Source organism: Gymnodraco acuticeps, unplaced genomic scaffold (assembly GCF_902827175.1).
Source record: "Gymnodraco acuticeps unplaced genomic scaffold, fGymAcu1.1, whole genome shotgun sequence".
Taxonomy (NCBI): Eukaryota; Metazoa; Chordata; class Actinopteri; order Perciformes; family Bathydraconidae; genus Gymnodraco; species Gymnodraco acuticeps.
In genome coordinates this window covers 1,027,897-1,047,154 of record NW_022992199.1, presented here as the reverse complement: position 1 = coordinate 1,047,154, position 19,258 = coordinate 1,027,897, and the positions used below count along the sequence as shown (strand labels likewise).

The 19,258-nt window shown below is 42.0% G+C and overlaps 2 protein-coding genes across 2 annotated transcripts; one reads left to right on the top strand and one right to left on the bottom strand.

Moving 5' to 3' along the window:
* Nucleotides 1-3,291: 3,291 nt before the first annotated feature.
* rnf141 (ring finger protein 141) lies at nt 3,292-9,844 on the bottom strand. The gene is made up of 6 exons (XM_034205553.1): nt 9,702-9,844; nt 7,858-8,055; nt 6,916-7,024; nt 6,333-6,505; nt 4,828-4,935; nt 3,292-4,423 (listed from the first exon to the last, which is right to left on the bottom strand). Exons 2-6 carry the CDS (start codon nt 7,989-7,991, stop codon nt 4,273-4,275), a joined length of 675 nt encoding a protein of 224 aa, XP_034061444.1. The 5' UTR covers nt 7,992-8,055; nt 9,702-9,844; the 3' UTR covers nt 3,292-4,272.
* Nucleotides 9,845-12,307: 2,463 nt separating this feature from the next.
* Nucleotides 12,308-17,217, top strand: LOC117539385. The gene is made up of 6 exons (XM_034205536.1): nt 12,308-12,565; nt 13,864-13,930; nt 14,213-14,886; nt 14,984-15,228; nt 15,574-15,627; nt 17,157-17,217. Exons 3-6 carry the CDS (start codon nt 14,542-14,544, stop codon nt 17,215-17,217), a joined length of 705 nt encoding a protein of 234 aa, XP_034061427.1. The 5' UTR covers nt 12,308-12,565; nt 13,864-13,930; nt 14,213-14,541.
* The last annotated feature ends 2,041 nt before the right edge of the window (nt 17,218-19,258 follow it).

Sequence of the window (19,258 nt, the reverse complement as noted above, 5' to 3'; positions counted from 1 at the left end):
GGTGATGCTCCCAAAACACCCGACTCACTCACAAAGAGACCAGACTCGAAACACTGTCACCCGATAGGCCTGCACAAAAGCCTTCACCCCCGTTTACAACCCCCCAGTTGACAGTTGGCGATGTCTCTGGCCAGTGGGTTGTATGTCTCCTCTCGCTGTTGGTAGACGGCCGTCTTTGTGATGGTGACGCGTATTGTGCGAGACAGAGACCTGTAGTTCACTGAGCGGTTTCACACAAAAAAATGTGTAAATTCACAGTTTTACAACACATTTTTATTTTTTTTGACTTGTAAAATGTTCTTTTAAATTGACAAACATCATATGTGTCATTCGTGGCACAATTCAAACGGGATCAAAAGATAACCTTTCTCTCTCCATTGACTTCAATGTATTCCGCTTCCGGGGTCCCATGGAGGCTCCCGGAAGGGGAGGGACTTCGCCTCTCTATACAGCTTCTTCCATTCAACAAATGTAAATACAATGTGTGTGCAGGATCCGATGCTGTATGTAATCTGCTATGAAAGTTGAACATTTGATCATTCTTTAAATATTACAACTTTGTTTTATACATTTTGAATTGACTGCGTACAGTACTAATGAAGGAGGTCCCTTACTGCTGCAAATTGTTTGTTGTGCTGCTGTAAAAGGATTACAGTGTCAGAAAATATTTTTAACCACTGAGATAAAATCATCTATGGTAGTGCAACAAAAAGAAAGAAGGAAAGCTTCAGTGAGTTTTTAAAGTGCATTTTTTCAGCATCCCCAGTTAAGAATGTTTTTTTTTGTCAAATTCAAATGTTTACGGCCCTATTTAATGACCATAAATCAAGTTTCTATTCACAAAATCACTACTCTTTCAAATGAAAAGATAATATTACTAATATTTGCAAAAATGTGAAATCCAAAAAACTGACCCATCTGATGTTTGAATGTTGCCCATCAACATGTTAAATAAAAACTCCATACATAACTCATAAGAATAGAAAAATATCACTAACGAAAATTAAATTGAAAGACGTTTACTTTACACATGACAAAACTTCAGCATGGATTCAGCCCTCATAATCACAACCATCATCAGTAAAGCCTGTGATTTATGTGATCTGGAATAAACAATTTTTTTGGCTCTCAAATGTTAAATGACTTTACCGGTTTAAGAGTTAACTACTTGTAACTCAAATGCTGCCCATATTGACAATTCAGTCATTTATCATTACGGCCATGACAGAGAAAATTATAGCGCAATCAGAATGAAATAACATTGGTCAAATTATAGGATAAAATTAAATACAAAGTAAAAGGAAGAAAATAGCATAGATAACTGATGCGGCTTTCACACCAGCGCTTTTCCCTCTCTAGCTCCGAGCTAGAGCTTTTCTGGTTCAGCTCCGGTTTCCCTTTTTCTGCTCCCGCTCTGTTCACACCGCCCAGCACCCGACTGGTGCTGCCGCTGCTGCGTCATGACGTCACCGTTTACATCGCTGATTTGCTCCCCAACGGCATTACGGCGCTCACAACAACGGGGAACTGCGTCGGGTCGATGATCGTGTTGCTTTTAATCTCACGAAGCCAGATTAAATTGAATAACGACTTCTCCAACCTTATGCTTTTCTCCAGAGTGCCGTGGTTCATTGTTTATTAATGTGTTTCTGCAGCATTACCGACCGCTGCTCTTCCACGGGAGTTTATTCTCCTCCTTAGCTCCCGGTTAGCTCACACTGCAGCTGCCGCTCTAAAGTATTCACTGTCCGACTCACACAAGCAGCTGATATATATCCCCAGTTCCCCTTAGCCTAAGTGAATGTGTGTCAGTCTGAATTGACGCTGTTTGGCATCACAACGCTGTTATGAAAGTTTCTCTGGTATAAAATGGGTGATGTTAGCATAGCAACCGAAGCTAAACTGACTACTTGCTATTGCTATTCTTTCACACACAGTGACGTCAAAGCTACCCACAATGCAACGCGCGCCATATATTTATTTATAAAGACGCCATTTTTCTGGAGGTGCAAAAATCCTGGCAATGCTAATATAAACAGCTAGCTGATGTTGCCAGGCAGAGCGCACTAGGTTTTTTTTCTGATTTAACGACCGAAGAAATCGCTGCATGTCTTCGGATTACATCTCTGGACTTGAGGGGTGTGCTCTAGGTCGTTACCAGCGTAAACTAGAGCTGTGTGGGTTGTTGGATGTACAATGTATGGAATTACAACCCTCAAAAGTGGCCTTCGGTCGATTTTGGCTGCATCTACGTCTATCTTCTGGAAACACCAGGTGAATACCCCACTTGTCACAATAATATTATCATGCCAATGCATATATGTGGTATTTTAGAGTTGACTATATTGATTAAGGTAATCGACTATGATATTCTGTATGCACCTCGCGTGAAATGGTTGATACCGGAAGTACGGTGTCGCCCTCGGCCCAAAACCCGTATGTGTGTGTGTGAAAGAATCCTATTGTGGCATATAAACCGTTTTCTACAGGCACATTTTACCGGCGTATTTTTATTATGATTCTACTTGTGATAGTCGGACACGAAAACCTGTGCAGCCCATGTATTGATTCCATCCGATAGCTGCTATAATACAAAACAACACGTCTGCCTCTCTCCACAATGATCAATAACAGTGAACGGATGGTCAAAGTAATGGTACAAATAAACAGAATCACACGAAGCCTGGTTAGTGTTGCTGACTTTATAAAGTGTGTTTATAAGCACTACTGCTTGTAGGCAGGCATGACAGTCGACCCATGTTCAGGGGAGGAGGGTTTAGTTTCCTGCACGCCTCGACGTAAGAGAGACGTAAGCGACGCCACCTCTTAGCTCCGAAGCTCTTGCCTCTAGACCGACAATTTTTTTGGAGCTGGAAGTGAACCGGATTCTGGAGCTAAGAGCCGGCGCCGCTGCGGTGTGAACAGGAAAAACCGGCGCTTTTCAGGCTCCAGCTCCGAGCCGGAGCTGAAAAAGCGCTGGTGTGAAAGGGGCAACAGTGGTTAACTACAGCAAGCCTAGTCATTTAAAATCATATAAAACTATTTAGTCCTGTACACCCAAAATACTATGATCAGTCACTATCTGAGTTTATATACCAGGTTCACATAAGGCATGTCATGTGGAATATAAACATGCAGGGTTACATCGCACAGACTACAGAACAGCTTTATGGGTGGGAAATTAATTTGATTTTAGTGTTTCACCATGAATGCTGTTTCTTGGGTTTTGCACTTAAAGCAAAAGTTTGACAATCTGGGAAACGGTTCTTCACTTTCTGGCGGAGAGTTAGATATGTGATTGTAATAACTTTAATGTATTCTGTTAAATACAAAGCCACAGCGTCTCTTTTGTGGTTAGTGTTGTGACTTTTTAGTTGCTTTGTATCTCATAGTAGTTGTTGTTGTTTTGCCCTTTTCATAATTGTTTCTTTGGACCCATCGTGGTCTGTTTGTAATCATTTTGAGTCTCATCTTGGTTGGCACACGTCTCTTTCAGTGACATATTGTAGGTCAAGGCCAATGGTTGATTCGGGAACAGTTTAAACAACATTTCAAGTTAACTTAAGAGGTGCCGATGGGTTATATGGTTTGACCAGCACCAGGCTAACTGTTTCTCCCTCTGTAGTCTTTCTGCTAAGCTAAGTTTAACAGCTGCTGGCTTTAGCTTCTTAATTACGGTAGAGACGTGTGTGGGATCAATCTTCTCGTCCAACTCTCTTTAAAAACATGAATATGTTTTTCACAAATGTAAAACTATTCATTTCAATTTCACAACTATGAATATTTAACCCATGGTTATAACTCTCTCTGAACACAAAGGCTGAACTCACTTCACCTCTTTTGTACCAGCTTCCATCACAATCATATTAGCATGGAAGCATAAAGTGCCTGGTTAAACCCTTCAAAAGGTTTCCCATGTTAGTTAGTAATCCAACAATTATTGTAAGAGCGGTTCTTTTGGATCTTCTGTGTGTTAAATTAATATATTACAAAGTATTCTAACATATAACAAATACAAAATGTCACTTCAGACAATGTATTATCACACACAGTTCCCATAAAGCACCACATCTACAATACTTGGGTTACAAAGAGCATCCTGGGAGTTTTCAGGATTTAAAGGAGGGGAGGTTTCAAAGGAGAAGGAAACCCTGCATACTCCTTTTATTATGTTAGCTTTATAGTAACAAAATCTCCTCATATTGAAAGGGACATTGTGTGTCTACTTGGTGTGGATCTATTTCTCTCAGTATCTACTTTGTGTGCTGTGTGTTAAGGCTGGTGTGGGTGGCCCGCCTCATCCGCCAGGTTGAGGATGTAGCCAGCGATGTCTTCCTCTGTGGGGATATCAGACATGATCCACGAATCATTGGCAGCAGTCACCTGCAGGCGACATATCGGACAGTTTCGACTCTGCCCACTCCTGCAGAGACAGAAGACAGAGTGTCATATTTACGACTGTATCTAACAGTTAAGGGTTTTTGCACACTGTACAGCTTTCTCTATTCATGTCGTTTTAAAGTCTTGTGTCTGCACAGCTGCAGATATATCAGGCTAAACTAAAGAGTGTTTTAAAATGTATTGAACAAAAATCTAACCTTTTTTTTTGTTATTCAACATACTGTATGTGTTTTATCAAACATATTATTCTGCTTCAATCCATATTTACTGGTGTTAAGCCCTTAAAGTTTAATTTAAAACATCAATACAAGCTTCTAAAATAGAGAAAATACTGATATAATGTTAGTGTTTGTTCATCATAGGTGACTTCTTTGTCACTACTTTCCATGATAACCAAGAAATACAATAATAAATCCACCCCCTTACCATTTATCAATGCACTTCTGGCAGAAGCTGTGTGCACAGGGCAGGATCAGGTCGGACTTCCCGTCCATGCAGATGCAGCACTCCTCCTCGTCCGTCAGCTGCTTCACTCTGCAGGGCCACACACACAGAGGGATGATGTTTCATTACTTTCGAAGCAGGGAAGTATGGCTTTTTATCTAAAGAATGTAATATCTTGGAATTTAATATTGAATAATCAATTTATTGCACAATAATGTCCTGCATTATATTTGTTACTGGAAATGTGTATTTCCACGTGTATATATATATTAACTTTTTAATGCTATTTTATTTATATTTCAGAAATATTTTGGACTGTTCATTCCTTGTGTCTTAATTTCTCTTATTGCCTTGTTTTTTATGCTGCTGCAACCCAAACATTTCCCAAATTGGGATCAATAAAGTACCTATCCATATATCTATCCATCTATCCATCCATCTATCCATCTATCCATCTATCCATCTATCCATCCATCCATCTATCTATCCATCTATCTATCCATCCATCCATCTATCCATCTATCTATCCATCTATCCATCTATCTATCCATCTATCTATCTATCCATCCATCCATCATCTATCTATCTATCCATCTATCTATCATCCATCCATCTATCCATCTATCTATCCATCTATCCATCTATCCATCTATCTATCCATCTATCTATCTATCTATCCATCCATCTATCTATCTATCCATCTATCTATCTATCCGTCTATCTATCTATCCATCCATCTATCTATCCATCTATAAAATGCCTAAGGTTAGATGCATTTTGATGGTAAGGATTTCCCTGAGAAAAATGTGTTATATCAGTGATATAAAAATGCATGAAAATGTAAAATGGTTCCCCTCAAACAGCCTCAGCTCCTCCTGTGGATGGTAATTCTTCCAGGGGGATAAACCAGGGATTCAGCTTCAAAATACGTTTTTCAATCCCTCATGTAAGCAGCCGGTTGGACAAACACTTTTACGTTTTACTGCAGCACCCACATTTGTGTTGATTGGGAAAAAAATGTATTCATTGATTTTTTTTAACCACTTAAGCTGAAGGACAACACTGGCATATTAACACCACTGTGGAGTTGTTGTTATCAAAGCCAAAGTACAACTTGTAAAAACAATGGTTATCCTTTTTCTTTTTATAAATGAAATGCTCATTCTTGATAATTATTGTTTGAACTGTGTATATTTGTATCCTTTCTCTTTATATTTCTTACCGTATTGTTAGTTTTTTCTAATTGGATGTCTTCTGACCTATTGGTCGACTCTGCTTGATTAGTTAGTTAATAATATTCACAAGGTTAATGTTATATACATACAGTCATGGTTTGAATCCCAACACCAGGAGATATTTAGATGTGGTGTCTTTCAAGGCTCTTTAATGTGAATCACTGTATATACTGTTCATATTCTTTCAAATTAATTGAATAAATTAGTCATGGGGTCTTTGTCAGTTTGAGGGACGACTTCCTGTGACCTTACCTGCCCATCCACATGCTGGCCTGGCAGGAGTCTGTGGAGGGCAGCTGGGCGGAGGAGGCTCCCTCTGCAGACAGGACCTCTGCAGCCTGGCTGGTGACGTCCCGGTACAGCTGGATGAACTGGTACAGGTTCATGATGCGAGAAGCCTCCACCATGCCGGTCTCCTTGTTGATCTGAGAGCAGGCAAAGGAAGTCACAACACAACGTCAAAGCTGTGGGCTGATGTTCTCGTTGGCATGTGATGTTTGTCTCCTAAGCTATGGAACACTCTGCCCACAGACAACAGAGTCACCTACGGGCCGCTGACTCTGCTGTCTCTTTTAAAAGTCAGCTAAAGTCACTCCTGTTTGGGCAGGCGTTTTGGTAACCCGTGTGCTTTTATTTGATTCTATTGTATCCTATGTTTTTATGGTGTTTTACTGTGTATTGTGTTTTTAGCACTTCTTAACACGTGGCTTGTGTGGTCATTTATTCTTTTATGATTCCTATGATGTTTTAATGTTTTGTCAAGCACTTTGTGACTATGTCTGTGAAAAGCACTTTATAAATAAATGTTACTTACTTACTTTGTGTTTGGACTCACCTTGGTACAGAGGACTCTGACAGCCACCTTCCACAAGGCGGTGGCATCGGATCCTGGCTGCACCTCGAACAGAAGGTGCTTCTGCTGTCCAGAGGCTAGCTTAGCCGTACTGAGAGAGATCCAGCAGGACAGAGAGAGAGTATGAACCTCAATTAAAGCATTCTGAGTCAGTTTACCTCTCGTCTGCAATAGACAGAGCTCCTCATGCAAACACACACAAGGTAATGCCACTTTCTGGATATTTCTACATTTTCCTCTAGATTTTAAGTGTATATTTGGGCAAAACTGCTGTGTGATGTTAATGTGCTGTGAACTCAGCTTTACAGAGACAAGAGATTATTCAAAATATGAAACCTTTTCAGATACCAAGTAGAAATGAAACTACAGTACATACTATGCACTACATAACCACTGACATTACACTTGTCTTCCAACTTTGCGATAATAAAAACTTCTACACTAATCTGCCATGTCATTCAAATGTTCTTCCTTTGGTCACAACGTAGACTAACTCACTTTAACCTTGTTATCCTGTCTCTCAGTTACAATCTCTGAAAGCTAGTTAGCTCAAATTAGATTGTCAGAAACAGGGCCTCGTGTCTATGGAATAAGATCCAAGATGAAGGAACAGCACTGAAGCTAGATGTGCAGAGTTTAGCTCTCAGTCCAAAATGTAGGACAGCATATTAGGGCCATTGTAGGTAAAGTCATTATGTTTCAAATAACCAGTAAGGCACCATGGTAAAGTAATGTCTAGAAGCCACAAATAAAGGGCTAACAATACAAAACATACAGCAATTCTTCGTGAGACAAGTCAATAGCAGGTGTTTGTTTAAACCTCCACTTGATTGCACTGTCTCTGAACAACTGGAAAACAGCTGTATGTATCCGCACAATTTAAGACACTTTATACCTGAATGTACTGAAAAGACTGCCACTTACACGTCGTTAAGTTCGGACACTCTCCCCAGAAACTCCTCGTAGGTCAGGTAGCCGCTGTCTCGTACGAGTCCTGCGTGTTTCACCAGCTTCTCAGGCAGACGGTTCAGCGCCTGACCTGAGAGCTGCTGGCCCATCCTGGCTGCAGCAGAGAGAGAGAGGCAGCGGCAGGAGGCTGCAGCGCATCCAGGTCAGCAGAGCCTGGAGGGAAACACACAGGTAGTCTTTAGGTTTTGTTTGTTGGAATTAGTCAAATGCATTTCCCGTTTGAAAAGCTGCACAAATGTGCTCGCAAACTTCCTGAAAATGCATGAAAGTGGAACGACGTGAATTAAAATGGTTAAAGTCTAAATGCATTGCACTGCTTAAAGACTGAAAGTTACATGTAAACTGGCAGAGTGTGATTTTTGTGTGATACATGTGGACATAAAACCTCAAAGTTAACAGCTTGCTTGTCTGAATAAAGATTAGGTTTTATCTTTTCTGCGTACAATAACTTCATACCCCTTCTAGTCCTCCATGGAAGACACTCACAAGTTACACACCAGAGAGAGCATTCGTTTAAGATAGAGCTGTTCATTACATACTCAATACTGTGGGCAATCCCCACAGGAGCAATTTGGGGTTTGAACCTGATCCGAACACCAACACGCTAATCCACACACGTTTATCTTTTATGACTGTTATAGACTTTGGTTTCACGTTTCAGCGGCCACGTACACCCACCCACAACACCTACTAGAGTTATTGCTCTCTAACCACAACTTCCTGGAAACAAAGCGGACGTCTGTAAACTTATTTTTGTTTGTTCAAGAAAGATTCCTTACTTGAGTGAAAGTACTGATACCACACAGTAAAAATACTCTATGTTAAGTAAAAGTACTGCATTGAGTAAAAGTATTTAAGTAAGATTAGGAAAATGTACTTTAAGTATTTGGGGTAAAAGTTAAGAATATTTTTAAGCAAAATCAGCAAAAAATAACTGTGAAATATCTTTGAACAAAAATTGTTTAAATTAAAAATACTTCTGTTTTAGTTAGTTAGATATAATGTTGGATCGTTTATTCTATACCAAATAATCATAATTTGAAGTGTTCCTTTAGTATTGTGTGTCAAAAGTAACTAGTAAACACATCTGTAAAATAAATGAAGTGCCGTAAGAAAGTACAAAATGTCCTTCCAAAATGTAGTGGAGTACAAAAGTACAAAAAGAAAACACTCAGGTTAAGTACAAGTACCTCTTCTTGTATTATCTTCTTTGATGTGTTCTCTCTACATGTCGGCTCTGTAGATACAGATTCATTCAAATAGACTAAACTGTTGACTAAGGGTGAACATGTTGTATTATGAAACTGAAAGCAAAACTAAGTTCAGAAGTATACTTAATTACAGTACTTGAGTACATGTACTTGATTACTTTACACCACTGCAAATAACTAACATTTGACTCAACAAAACTAAGATACATCTAAAACAATGTAAGCTTTGGTTGACAGAAACTAAGATGAAAACAAAACGTATTACGCGATGAACTGGTTCTATTTGCTGAATTAGCATGATATAATAACGTCCACATACACAGTAAGCTAACAAAATAAACAGCTCGATAACAGTTAGATATGTGACTCGTCACTGTGGTGAACAGCAGCTTTATTCTTATTTTAAAACCCATTTGATTTAAGATATAACACACATACGAAGCTTACTCTAAACATGACTTGCTAATGTAGTTAGCATCATTTCGCAGGTAAACAAACATTCAGTAAAGCCGTAAAACCTCTCTAAATAAAGACAGGTACATTTGTTTCTTCATCATGACATGGGAAAATGTGAGGTTGTTTTCTTACCAAACACTCCACAACTTTGAGGAGGAGGAGCAGCTGGATCTGTTAGCTCCTGCTTGTTGACAACAACACGGCGCCGTTTGACTACGTCTTCTTCTTCGTTGGTGTTTGTCGGCGCATTACCGTCACCTACTGGAGCGGGAGAAGAAGAAATGAATTAGGGAAAAATCAGTCATGTCAAGAGTTTTAAAAGTATTTTCTCAGGCAAAAACTCCACAAATTAACGATTGGTTTATTTTTATTCTTCCTGATATTTCCTCATATATTCATGGTAGTATATGTTTATACCACATGATTGTGTTGAAGTGCACAAATAAAGTTAAACATATATAAGTACGTATTATGAATCTTTACTGGTTGAATAGATTTTACTTTATTTTTTACAATAAAGTAGTACGTTTTCCCAGTAACTGTTTTATAGTTAACATCTGGAATTTTCTGCGTTCAATGTGGAGATTCAGGCTGCAAAGATCCAGAATTCGTCTTCTTGGGAACCGGGATGATAGCTTTGCCTCTTTTATGCCTGTGAACGGAGGAGGGATGCTGCGAAACTGGAGTGAATAACCCAGTCTCAGCGTCCTGCCCATCCAATCCGTTAACACACAGCTGCGCTTCCATTCCCCATAAGACAGCGATAAAGCTGTGGCACTCTCTGGTGAGTGACCCGTTCCGCAGCAAGGGGTCGACGCGGAAAGGGCCGACTCTCTACTGAGGTCCTGGAACTCATCCCGGCGCGCCCCGCCATGACGCATTCACCCAAACAGTGAAATGCATCAAGCGGAGTGTTTACACTCGGCGTTATGTGTTTCCTAACCCTGCTACGCCGGCCATAATGTCCCTGTATCGGCATATTGCGGTTTATCACTCTCACCCGCGCATGCCCACTAGCTGCCTCCTTTACTGGAGTTACCACCTGGGCAGCGAGTGGGGAATCTGTACGGTCAACATTATGTGGCAGGCAGTGTGGAAAGAAAATACACTCAGACTGGGATAGGATACAAGCAATTTCTTTTATTCACATGAAAAGACGATTGTGTCAACACAGTGGGGTCAAATAGGGCGCAGGCGGGATTCGAGAAAGCACCTCTCCCCGCCGGTTAAATACAAGTACCTCTTCTTTGATGTGTTCTCTCTACATGTCGGCTGTGTAGATACAGATTAACACAAATAGACTACACTGTTGGGTGAACATGTTGTATTATGAAACTGAAAGAAAAACTAAGTTCAGAAGTATACTTAATTACAGTAGGCTACTCGAGTAAATGTAGACTACTCGATTACTTTACACCACTGCAACTAACTAACATTTGACTCAACAAAACTAAGATACATCTAAAACAATGTAAGCTTTGGTTAATATAAACTAACAAAGATGAAAACAAAACGCATTACGCGATAAACTGGTTCTATTTGCTAAATTAGCATTATATAATAATGGGACGCTTCCTCCCGTCAGCTCCTGGAGGACGGTGCACCCCACCCAGCACCCCTTCGCTGAGGCGGAGCCCGTCGGGTTCGGCCGGCCTGTCCTTGTGAGTGCCGGTACTGGGCCGGTTCTCCGGGACGGACCGCGGAGGCAGAGGCCGCAACGGGGGCTCTGTACCGGCGCCTCTCTCTCCGCCTTACCACCACCGGGCACTCTCTCTCTTGAGGAGGGGCCTGAGAGCGAGCCAGCATGCGGCTGAGCTGCGCCCTCTCTTCCTCCAGGCGACTGAAATGCTGGGTGACCGATGATGTCGACCCGAAGAGCCCTTCCATGGAAACGGGTGCCCCAAGGAGATCATCTCGGTCCTTCCTGGCCAGTGTGGTCAGACCTAGCCACACTTGACGCGACGCCACGGTGGCCAGGGACATCACACGGCCGGCTGCGGTAGCCATACCGTGGACCAGATTATTAATCTGGCCCACGCAGCGGTCCGAGTAATCACTCCCGTCCTCAGGCGGGGGGGCGGGGGTGTCCTGTTGAGGGGTAATCAGCGACACTACCAACACGCCAAGATTACTGGCCGCCGCCGCCATCTGCGCTCCGAGCCTGAACATCTTATCCAGATGCTCGAGAATTTCCCGGTCACGCGACAGCGGCCTTCTCCCCTCTGCCCACCCGGCTGCCTGCTGAAGCAGATGGGCCGCCAGACTTTCATCCAGGGGGGCCACACCGGTGTCCGAGTGGCCCTGCACCCTGAGGATTCCAGCCCATGTTTCCACCGGAGCCTTCGTCCTCAGTGGCTGTCGCCACGTCGCCTCCACACGCCGCCAGATGTCTGGCAGGGGGGGCGAAACGAAGGCCGGCTGGGCCGGACGGGCAGGGCCGTAGAAGCCCTGAAGTAGGCGGTTCACCGCCCTTGGTGGCAACGGTGGGGGGAGCGGTAAGCCTACACGCTCCGCCGCCATAGTCATCACCGCCGGGAAGTCCTGCCGCGTAGACCTGTGCGTAGACCTGTGCTGCTGGCCTTTCTGGCGGTCGCCGGAAGCATCAGACAACGAGGTGGCGTCGTCGTCCCTCTCCCCGACTGGCGGGCCCGTCCGGTCCGCTGGCATGGCGAACACGAAGGGCACTCCCTCATCGTGTTCCTCCATCTCAACCACCTCGAGTTCTGGGTCCTCCACCACCTCGAGTTCTGGGTCCTCCACCACCTCGAGTTCTGGGTCCTCCACCGGCGAGACGTAACAATCCCCGAACTGCACCAGCCGCTGGCGGCGGCTGAACCGAGGTATCAGACGGCAGGCGCTGCAGGCGCTGCAGGCCGGAAGCAGGCCCAGGTTGGCAACCGCGTGGTCGGACCCCAGGCACTGGATACAGCGGCGGTGGAGGTCGGCGCCTGCAATAACGCCCGGGCACGAAGGGCAGGGTCGTTGCTCCAGTAATGGTGAGTCCATTTTCCTTCTTTATCCGTCTCTCTTAACTCAGTTGTTTTCTCTTGCTTGCTGAAGACAACGGTATGATAGTCAGGAGGCGAGGCCTCCTTTTATGCGGTGAGATGCGCGCGCATTCAGGTAGGCACGCCCATCTACATGATCTCTCCACAAATGCAACAGTGTGTTTCCAATCAAATCAAATTGCACGGTGGCTTTTTCACATTGAAAGGTGGAATAATAAGGGAAGTAGTCAAATACATTTCCTGTTTGAAAAGTTGCACAAATGTGCTAGTAAACTTCCTGAAAATGCTTGAAAGTGAAACGACATGAATTAAAATGGTTAGAGTCTAAATGCATTGCACTGCTTAACCCTGTAAGGCCCACTGTTGTAATTGTACAACATTACTTTAAGCTATCCTAAAAAAGTCAGTAAATGTTTTGTTTTTTTAAAGACTACATTTACATAGTCAAAAGGTCCTTTTGTTCAGCCTCACAATGCTATTGGGTAGTAAATGTGTTTATAGCCAGGTCCTGCCTAGAACATGTACATATTTAGTTTTTGTGGAATACATTCATGAAATTGGATTTTGAGCAGCTTATGTCTTTGTTGTAATATTACAACACTGGGTCAGTGTGGTAGTCAAAATAGCATAAGCACCTGTCATGGACCCCGCCCTTCTTATATGTTCACATATGGAAATAAAACACAAATAGAAATATAATGTCTTTGATAATTCACTATAACTAAGTTCTAAATGTGTCCTCTGTTAAGATTTTGAATTAAGACCAGAATTGAATAAATTAATACATTATTTCTGATAAAAGTATGTGAAATTATATCTGTATCAATATTTTAAACTCTACTTGTATCTTATCAGTTACTTAGTTGCAAAAATACATTTAACTCTGGTTCTTGCAGAAACAGTTTCTGAAATGTGTTGGGACACTTGGATGTATCCCTTTTAGAATGATAATTAGCCTGTTAGCATTAGCCAGACAGCATTGTGTGACTTGTTGAACTGGTTAATCTGCATGAGTGGGTGTAGGTATTCCTTTTATTATGATAATAGGCTAAGCCAGGTAGTATTGTGTGACTCAAGTGTGCAATGTAAATAGGATTCAGATACTTGTTGCATCGGGACACCTGGAAGGGGGTGGTGCATGCATTCCTTTTAGTATGATAATAGGCTAAGCCAGACAGAATGAACCCTTGTCCCACCACCCTATCTATTCCTTCAGGTAATCTATTACAATATAATAAGCATATGTATTAGTGATACATATTTATTAATGACTTTTTCCATTTCAGAATGCCAGCAGCAAAGAGAGGTCCTCAATTCAGTGTGCAGGATGTGATGCCATCCAAAACGGAGAAAGTGGGTGAGAACTGAAATCTCTGGAATGATCTGTGACTTTATTTATTTTTTTACAAATATTTTTATTGCAAACAAGTCATAATCCAGCAAATGACAAGAAGTAAGAACAGTAATAATCAATACAAAACAGTACAGATGTTACAAATAGCACATGAAGACAATGGGGATCATTACAAAGGAAAAATAAAATAAAGTGATGTATTGCTCCATATTGACTTCAGGGTTCGTAGAGAGTCCTTGTTTACAGGTTTTATTTATTTATTTTAACCCCCCCACCCACAGGTATGGTTGATGATCTGTGACTTTGATGTGTACCAAGGCAGAGTCAATGGGATACGAGCCAAGTCTGAACTTGGATTGTCAGGTGATGTTGTGATGAAGCTTGTCTCCACGCTTCCAGAAGGTCAGAACTACAAGATCTACGCAGACAACTACTTCACCTGTGTCCCATTGGTAGTGAAGCTCCTTGATCGTGGGATTCATTATGTGGGAACAGCCAGGCAGGTGCGCTTACCCAACTGCAACCTTGAAGAGGAGAAGAGCTTGAAGAAAAAGGGGAGAGGAAGCTTTGACATCCGAGTGGCGACCAACCATCTGTGCTGTCAAATGGTATGACAGCAGAGCGGTCACACTTGTCTCATCCTTTGCTGGACCAGACCCTGTGCAGAACATTCAACGCCAACAAAACCTACGTAGAAGTTGAGAGGCCTTCCATTGTGGCTACGTACAACAAGTACATGGGAGATGTGGATTTGTTGGACTCGTTTACGGCCAAATATAAGTTCCCCATGAAGTCCCGACGCTGGCACGTGTACATATTCTGGCACACCATCATCCTTGCTGTGATCAACGCCTGGCTCCTCTACGAGTGGGAGTGCAGAGCTCTAAAGATGCCAAAGCAGGAGATCCTGAACAGGACACAGTTTCAGGCAGATCTAGCATCCTCTCTCATCCTGGTAAGAATGCATTTCTGCTATTTGCCGTTTGTAATATTTTTTTATATTTCACTGTAATATTTTTGACTTGTATCCTGATTGACTCTGTTCTAATCAGGTGAACACAACTCCTCTGAAAACACCCAAGAGAGGACGACCATCTTCAGGCAACGGGAGCCCAGCAGCGACGGTGGCATCAAGGAGCCCGTTGATTGCTCAGATGAGACCACCCTCAGGTGATGGGAGTCCACCAAACGGGGCCCCATCCAAGAGATCACAGCCTCCCCTGGATGTACGGAAGGACCTAGTGGCACATTTTCCAGGGAAGACCAAGAGAGGACGCTGCAGACACTGCAGTAAAGGGTACACAAACACCCAATGCACCAAGTGTGACGTCTGTGCTTTTCTGACGACAGAAACTGTTTTTTGGACTCCATATTCATATTCAATAAATGACTATTCATAAAATATATGACTGATGTGTGATTATTATTCATGCTACTGATGTAGGGCTAAGTAAGCAATCAATATTCAATATATTTCTTCAGACAATGTGAGTAGAAATACAGGAATTCTGCTCCCACCTAAGCCCAACGTTGCAATATTACAACATTTAGCTAAAAACTTCTGCTCCAGAGGCTCCCTACAACAACATCTGAAAGGTAACAAAAATAAAATCTAATGTTTTTCTATTTTTGGGCTTTACAGGGTTAAGGACGCTCACATCTGCACAAAGACGTCCGGTCGATTGAACTGTATACAGTTTGGCCGAAAAGCAAACTGCATGCACCCTTCATGCGCTACGCGTCGGGATCCTGATCTGCCTGTCGGGTGTTCTTTTCCCCATAGTGACCGCCTCGCTGCACATTACCCCTTACTTATTAAACACTTTTTAAATGTCAACTAGTTTCATAATTTTCACAGTTCTTCTTCAATGAATCCTTCACATGTTGCACATTTCTTCTCCACACTACCGCTTTAAAATCAGCACAGCTCTCCCCTTTAAATCCAGTATATAGTATTTGTCATGTGTAATTATTGTTAATGTGTTATAATAGTCTTAAAATAGTTTTTTTTAAATATCTGTCATAACAGTCGTATTTTTATTTTATTTAGTTTTGTTACATATTCTTATTCCTTTCTCTTTGTATGTACCACATATATACCAAAGCAAATTCCTTTTATGTGTTAACCAACTCTGATCCTGATTTAGTTTATTACCATAGACCAGGGGTGTCAAACTCAAATACAAAGTGGGCCAACATTTAACAAATGGGTACTAGTGGAGGGCCGGACTGGTTCAATGTTTATTACAGAACTTATTGAAATGAACTTATTGCACATATTAAACCTGGAACTAACAAAGCTTAAATTATTGCCTATAAAAACAACATTAAATAATCAGTTGCATTCATTTCTTATGGCTCTATCTGCAGCTTTTCCAGAGTCATTTCTTATGATTACATTTTTTCACAGGCCAACAACAGCTTCAAGAAAACTATTTCCCTCAAAGAACAAACCAAACCTGCCCTGCTGTCGTGAGAAAGAAAGTGCAGAAGGAAACATCCATTAAACTCAGTGTGCTGCTCTGTGATGCTAGTTCAGATACTTGGCATCTCATCTCGGGTGCAAGGTCATCAATGTTTGGGCTCAGGCTCTGAGCTGAGGAGACCCTCAGGATGGAGTGAAGGTGTGCGTGCAATATACCGGCGGGCCAGATCTAATAGGAATTTAAAATTATCCTGTGGGCAGAAATTAAATCCACCGAGGGCCTGATTTGGCCCCCGGGCCTTGAGTTTGACACATGTGCCATAGACTGTATATATAAAGTTTATTACATTTAAACAAATTAACTTACCAGCAGATGGCAGCAAACGATACCAAACACAAATTAACTGAAGATAAAGTTAGAAACAGACATGAGTTAGGAGAGAGAAGTTCTTATAATGATCTGATTCCATACTAATTCTAATTATGTATACAACACAACAATCTGTGTTTTTGAAGGAGGTCAAATTACGTAACGCCCCTCCATCAACAGGATCCATTACCTTCTGTCATTAGCCTATACCAAAAGAAAATCTGCTGGTGATATTCAAACCTGTGGAATCTAAGAGTTCCCTTAAAATGAAGATATTAGTGTGAAGCTATATCAAATAAAATAATACTTATTTTCTGTTTATATACATAAATCAAGTAATGACTGTAAGGACGTTGCCAGTTGATTGTTGAGAAAGAGGTACGTGAATAAATGAATGATTTCTTCAGCATGTTTTCCCACCTTTGAACAGGAGAAACGTCTTCAATGTGGCGCTCAGGTCCTCCGGCTGCTCACAAGTCCTGACAGAATGACTCATGGAGACCGTCTAATGCAGGGCCGGCTCTAGACAATTTGCTGCCCTAGGCGAGATTTTTGCTGTTCATTCATATCTTATTTGACCTATTAACATTTATCTATTTATGCATATTTTTTGATCTCTCCAGTTTTAAACGATATGTCTGGTTTACTGTCCTATAGTATACATTGAAATGATTTCAAACCTGTTTATCCCAATAATTATAAAGGAGTGCCTTGGAAATATTTGTTTACATAAATTGGGATCAAAACGTTTGAGACCCACTGAGATAACTTGGACTAAAGTGAACTATCTAAACTCACTGGGTGTTTCTCAATGTCGAGGAAAGCTGCTCCAGAGCCACTATTTCAAGCATACTGCGTCATCGAGTGCCGCCGAAGGACTGTTTCAATGTCCAGCATACTTGGAATTCTACCGAGGCCGGCGTACTTCGTAGCGAGAAATTTCGAGGCTGCACATGTGTAGACTCCGCGGTCTTAAAATCCCCACAATGCTTTGCGCACGGACCAATTTCCCCAAATCTGTGGCGGAAACTGTAAGGCGGGGCCTCTCATATGACGCACACCTGCACACTTGCTCGCCTGTTCCACTCTTCGTTTTCCGAATGCCAGGAAGGATTCTTGCCTTGCTTCTGAAGCAAGTGACTCGGAAGACATGTACATGCACTTTGGCTGTGAGCCGCGGGCGTCTGATAAGCCAACATCCCCCATTATCATCACTTACAGCGCCCATCGTACAGGGCAAATGAAAAGTATAACCGGGGTGAAAAGAGTGTTACATTTACTTAATTATGAATGTTGTTACATCAAGGCCAAAAATTAGGATGAGCGCAATCGGTGAAAAATGTTTTTTTCCCTCCCAGAGCTGTCAGAGCAGCGCCTCCCCAGATCTGGCGCCCTAGGCGAACATCTATAACGCCAGTGCTACGGGCCGACCCTGGTCTAATGAGCCATTCAAACTTTCCCTCTTTGCCTTTTCTCTTTCAATTTATTTTAGATTGTGTTTAATATTAGATGTAGGAAACAGTGTTGCACTGAAGCCACCCTCGTTCATTAGAACTTAGAGACAGCATGTGAAAGGCAGCTATTGATTGATTGAGTCTGAGTGCATGACTTCCTAAAAATGTCCTGATAATCAAAGTGAAACACTGTATTACACAATTCTGATGATTTGAAACATCTGTAACCAGGTTATAAAAAAGCACATTTACAAGAGCAGGGTATATGCAGGAATCCTGAAGTCAAATGTAATAACTTTTAAGACCTTTTTTAAGACCCTTTCCATACATTTTAAGACCTCATCGCCACTTCGGGTTCTAACCCACTAAGCCTTAATTTTCGCTAAATTGATTTATCAACTTTTAATACTTTTTAAGACCCCGCGGACACCCTGAAGAGTCACGTGCAACGATTTGAAGGTTCAATTTCCACATAAGGACCCAGTATGCAGTGCGGACTGGTAGCTGGAGAGGGTTTGCCTCAGAGGGACCGCCAAAGAGCCTCTGAGCAAGGAACCAAATCCCCCAAATGTGCTCCAGCGAGGTTTTATTATGACAGACCCAGCCCTGACATGTGTGTGTGGTGAGATGCAAAGAGACACATTTAAACTGCATTATGTGCTTTTCCTTGTGCTAATTGACAAATAAAGAAAGCAGCCATGTAAGAACAGTTTTATATACAGATTTAGGAAAATGTACATTTGTATAAAGGCTCCATACTGTACAGATTATTTAATACATTAAAACAATAGAGTGGCGAAGTCCCTCCCCTTCCGGTGGACCTCCATGGGACCTTATTTCGGAAAAAGTATGTATTGAAGTCAATGGAGAGAGAAAGATTATCTTTGATCCCGTTTGAATTGTGCCACGAATTACACATATGATGTTTGTCAATTTAAAAGATAATTTTACATTTCACTTCTTTCTTTCAGAATGAGGCGAAAAGCATTAAAAGAGGCGAAAATCACTACAAGTCTGGGCACGTTGAGAGCTGTACATACACTCAAGGGGAGTTAGTCGGTTCCGTGAGAGCCAGCAT

Bases quoted from the DNA above. Each gene is read 5' to 3' on its own strand.
- rnf141 (XM_034205553.1), bottom strand. From the start codon at position 7,991: ATGGGCCAGCAGCTCTCAGGTCAGGCGCTGAACCGTCTGCCTGAGAAG. The intron at 7,025-7,857 runs GTAAGTGGCAGT...GATCTCTCTCAG, and splicing joins GTGTCCGAACTTAACGACGT to TACGGCTAAGCTAGCCTCTG. The intron at 6,506-6,915 runs GTGAGTCCAAAC...GCCTGCTCTCAG, and splicing joins TCAGAGTCCTCTGTACCAAG to ATCAACAAGGAGACCGGCAT.
- LOC117539385 (XM_034205536.1), top strand. From the start codon at position 14,542: ATGACAGCAGAGCGGTCACACTTGTCTCATCCTTTGCTGGACCAGACC. The intron at 14,887-14,983 runs GTAAGAATGCAT...TGTTCTAATCAG, and splicing joins TAGCATCCTCTCTCATCCTG to GTGAACACAACTCCTCTGAA. The intron at 15,628-17,156 runs GTTTGGCCGAAA...ACCTTTGAACAG, and splicing joins GGTCGATTGAACTGTATACA to GAGAAACGTCTTCAATGTGG.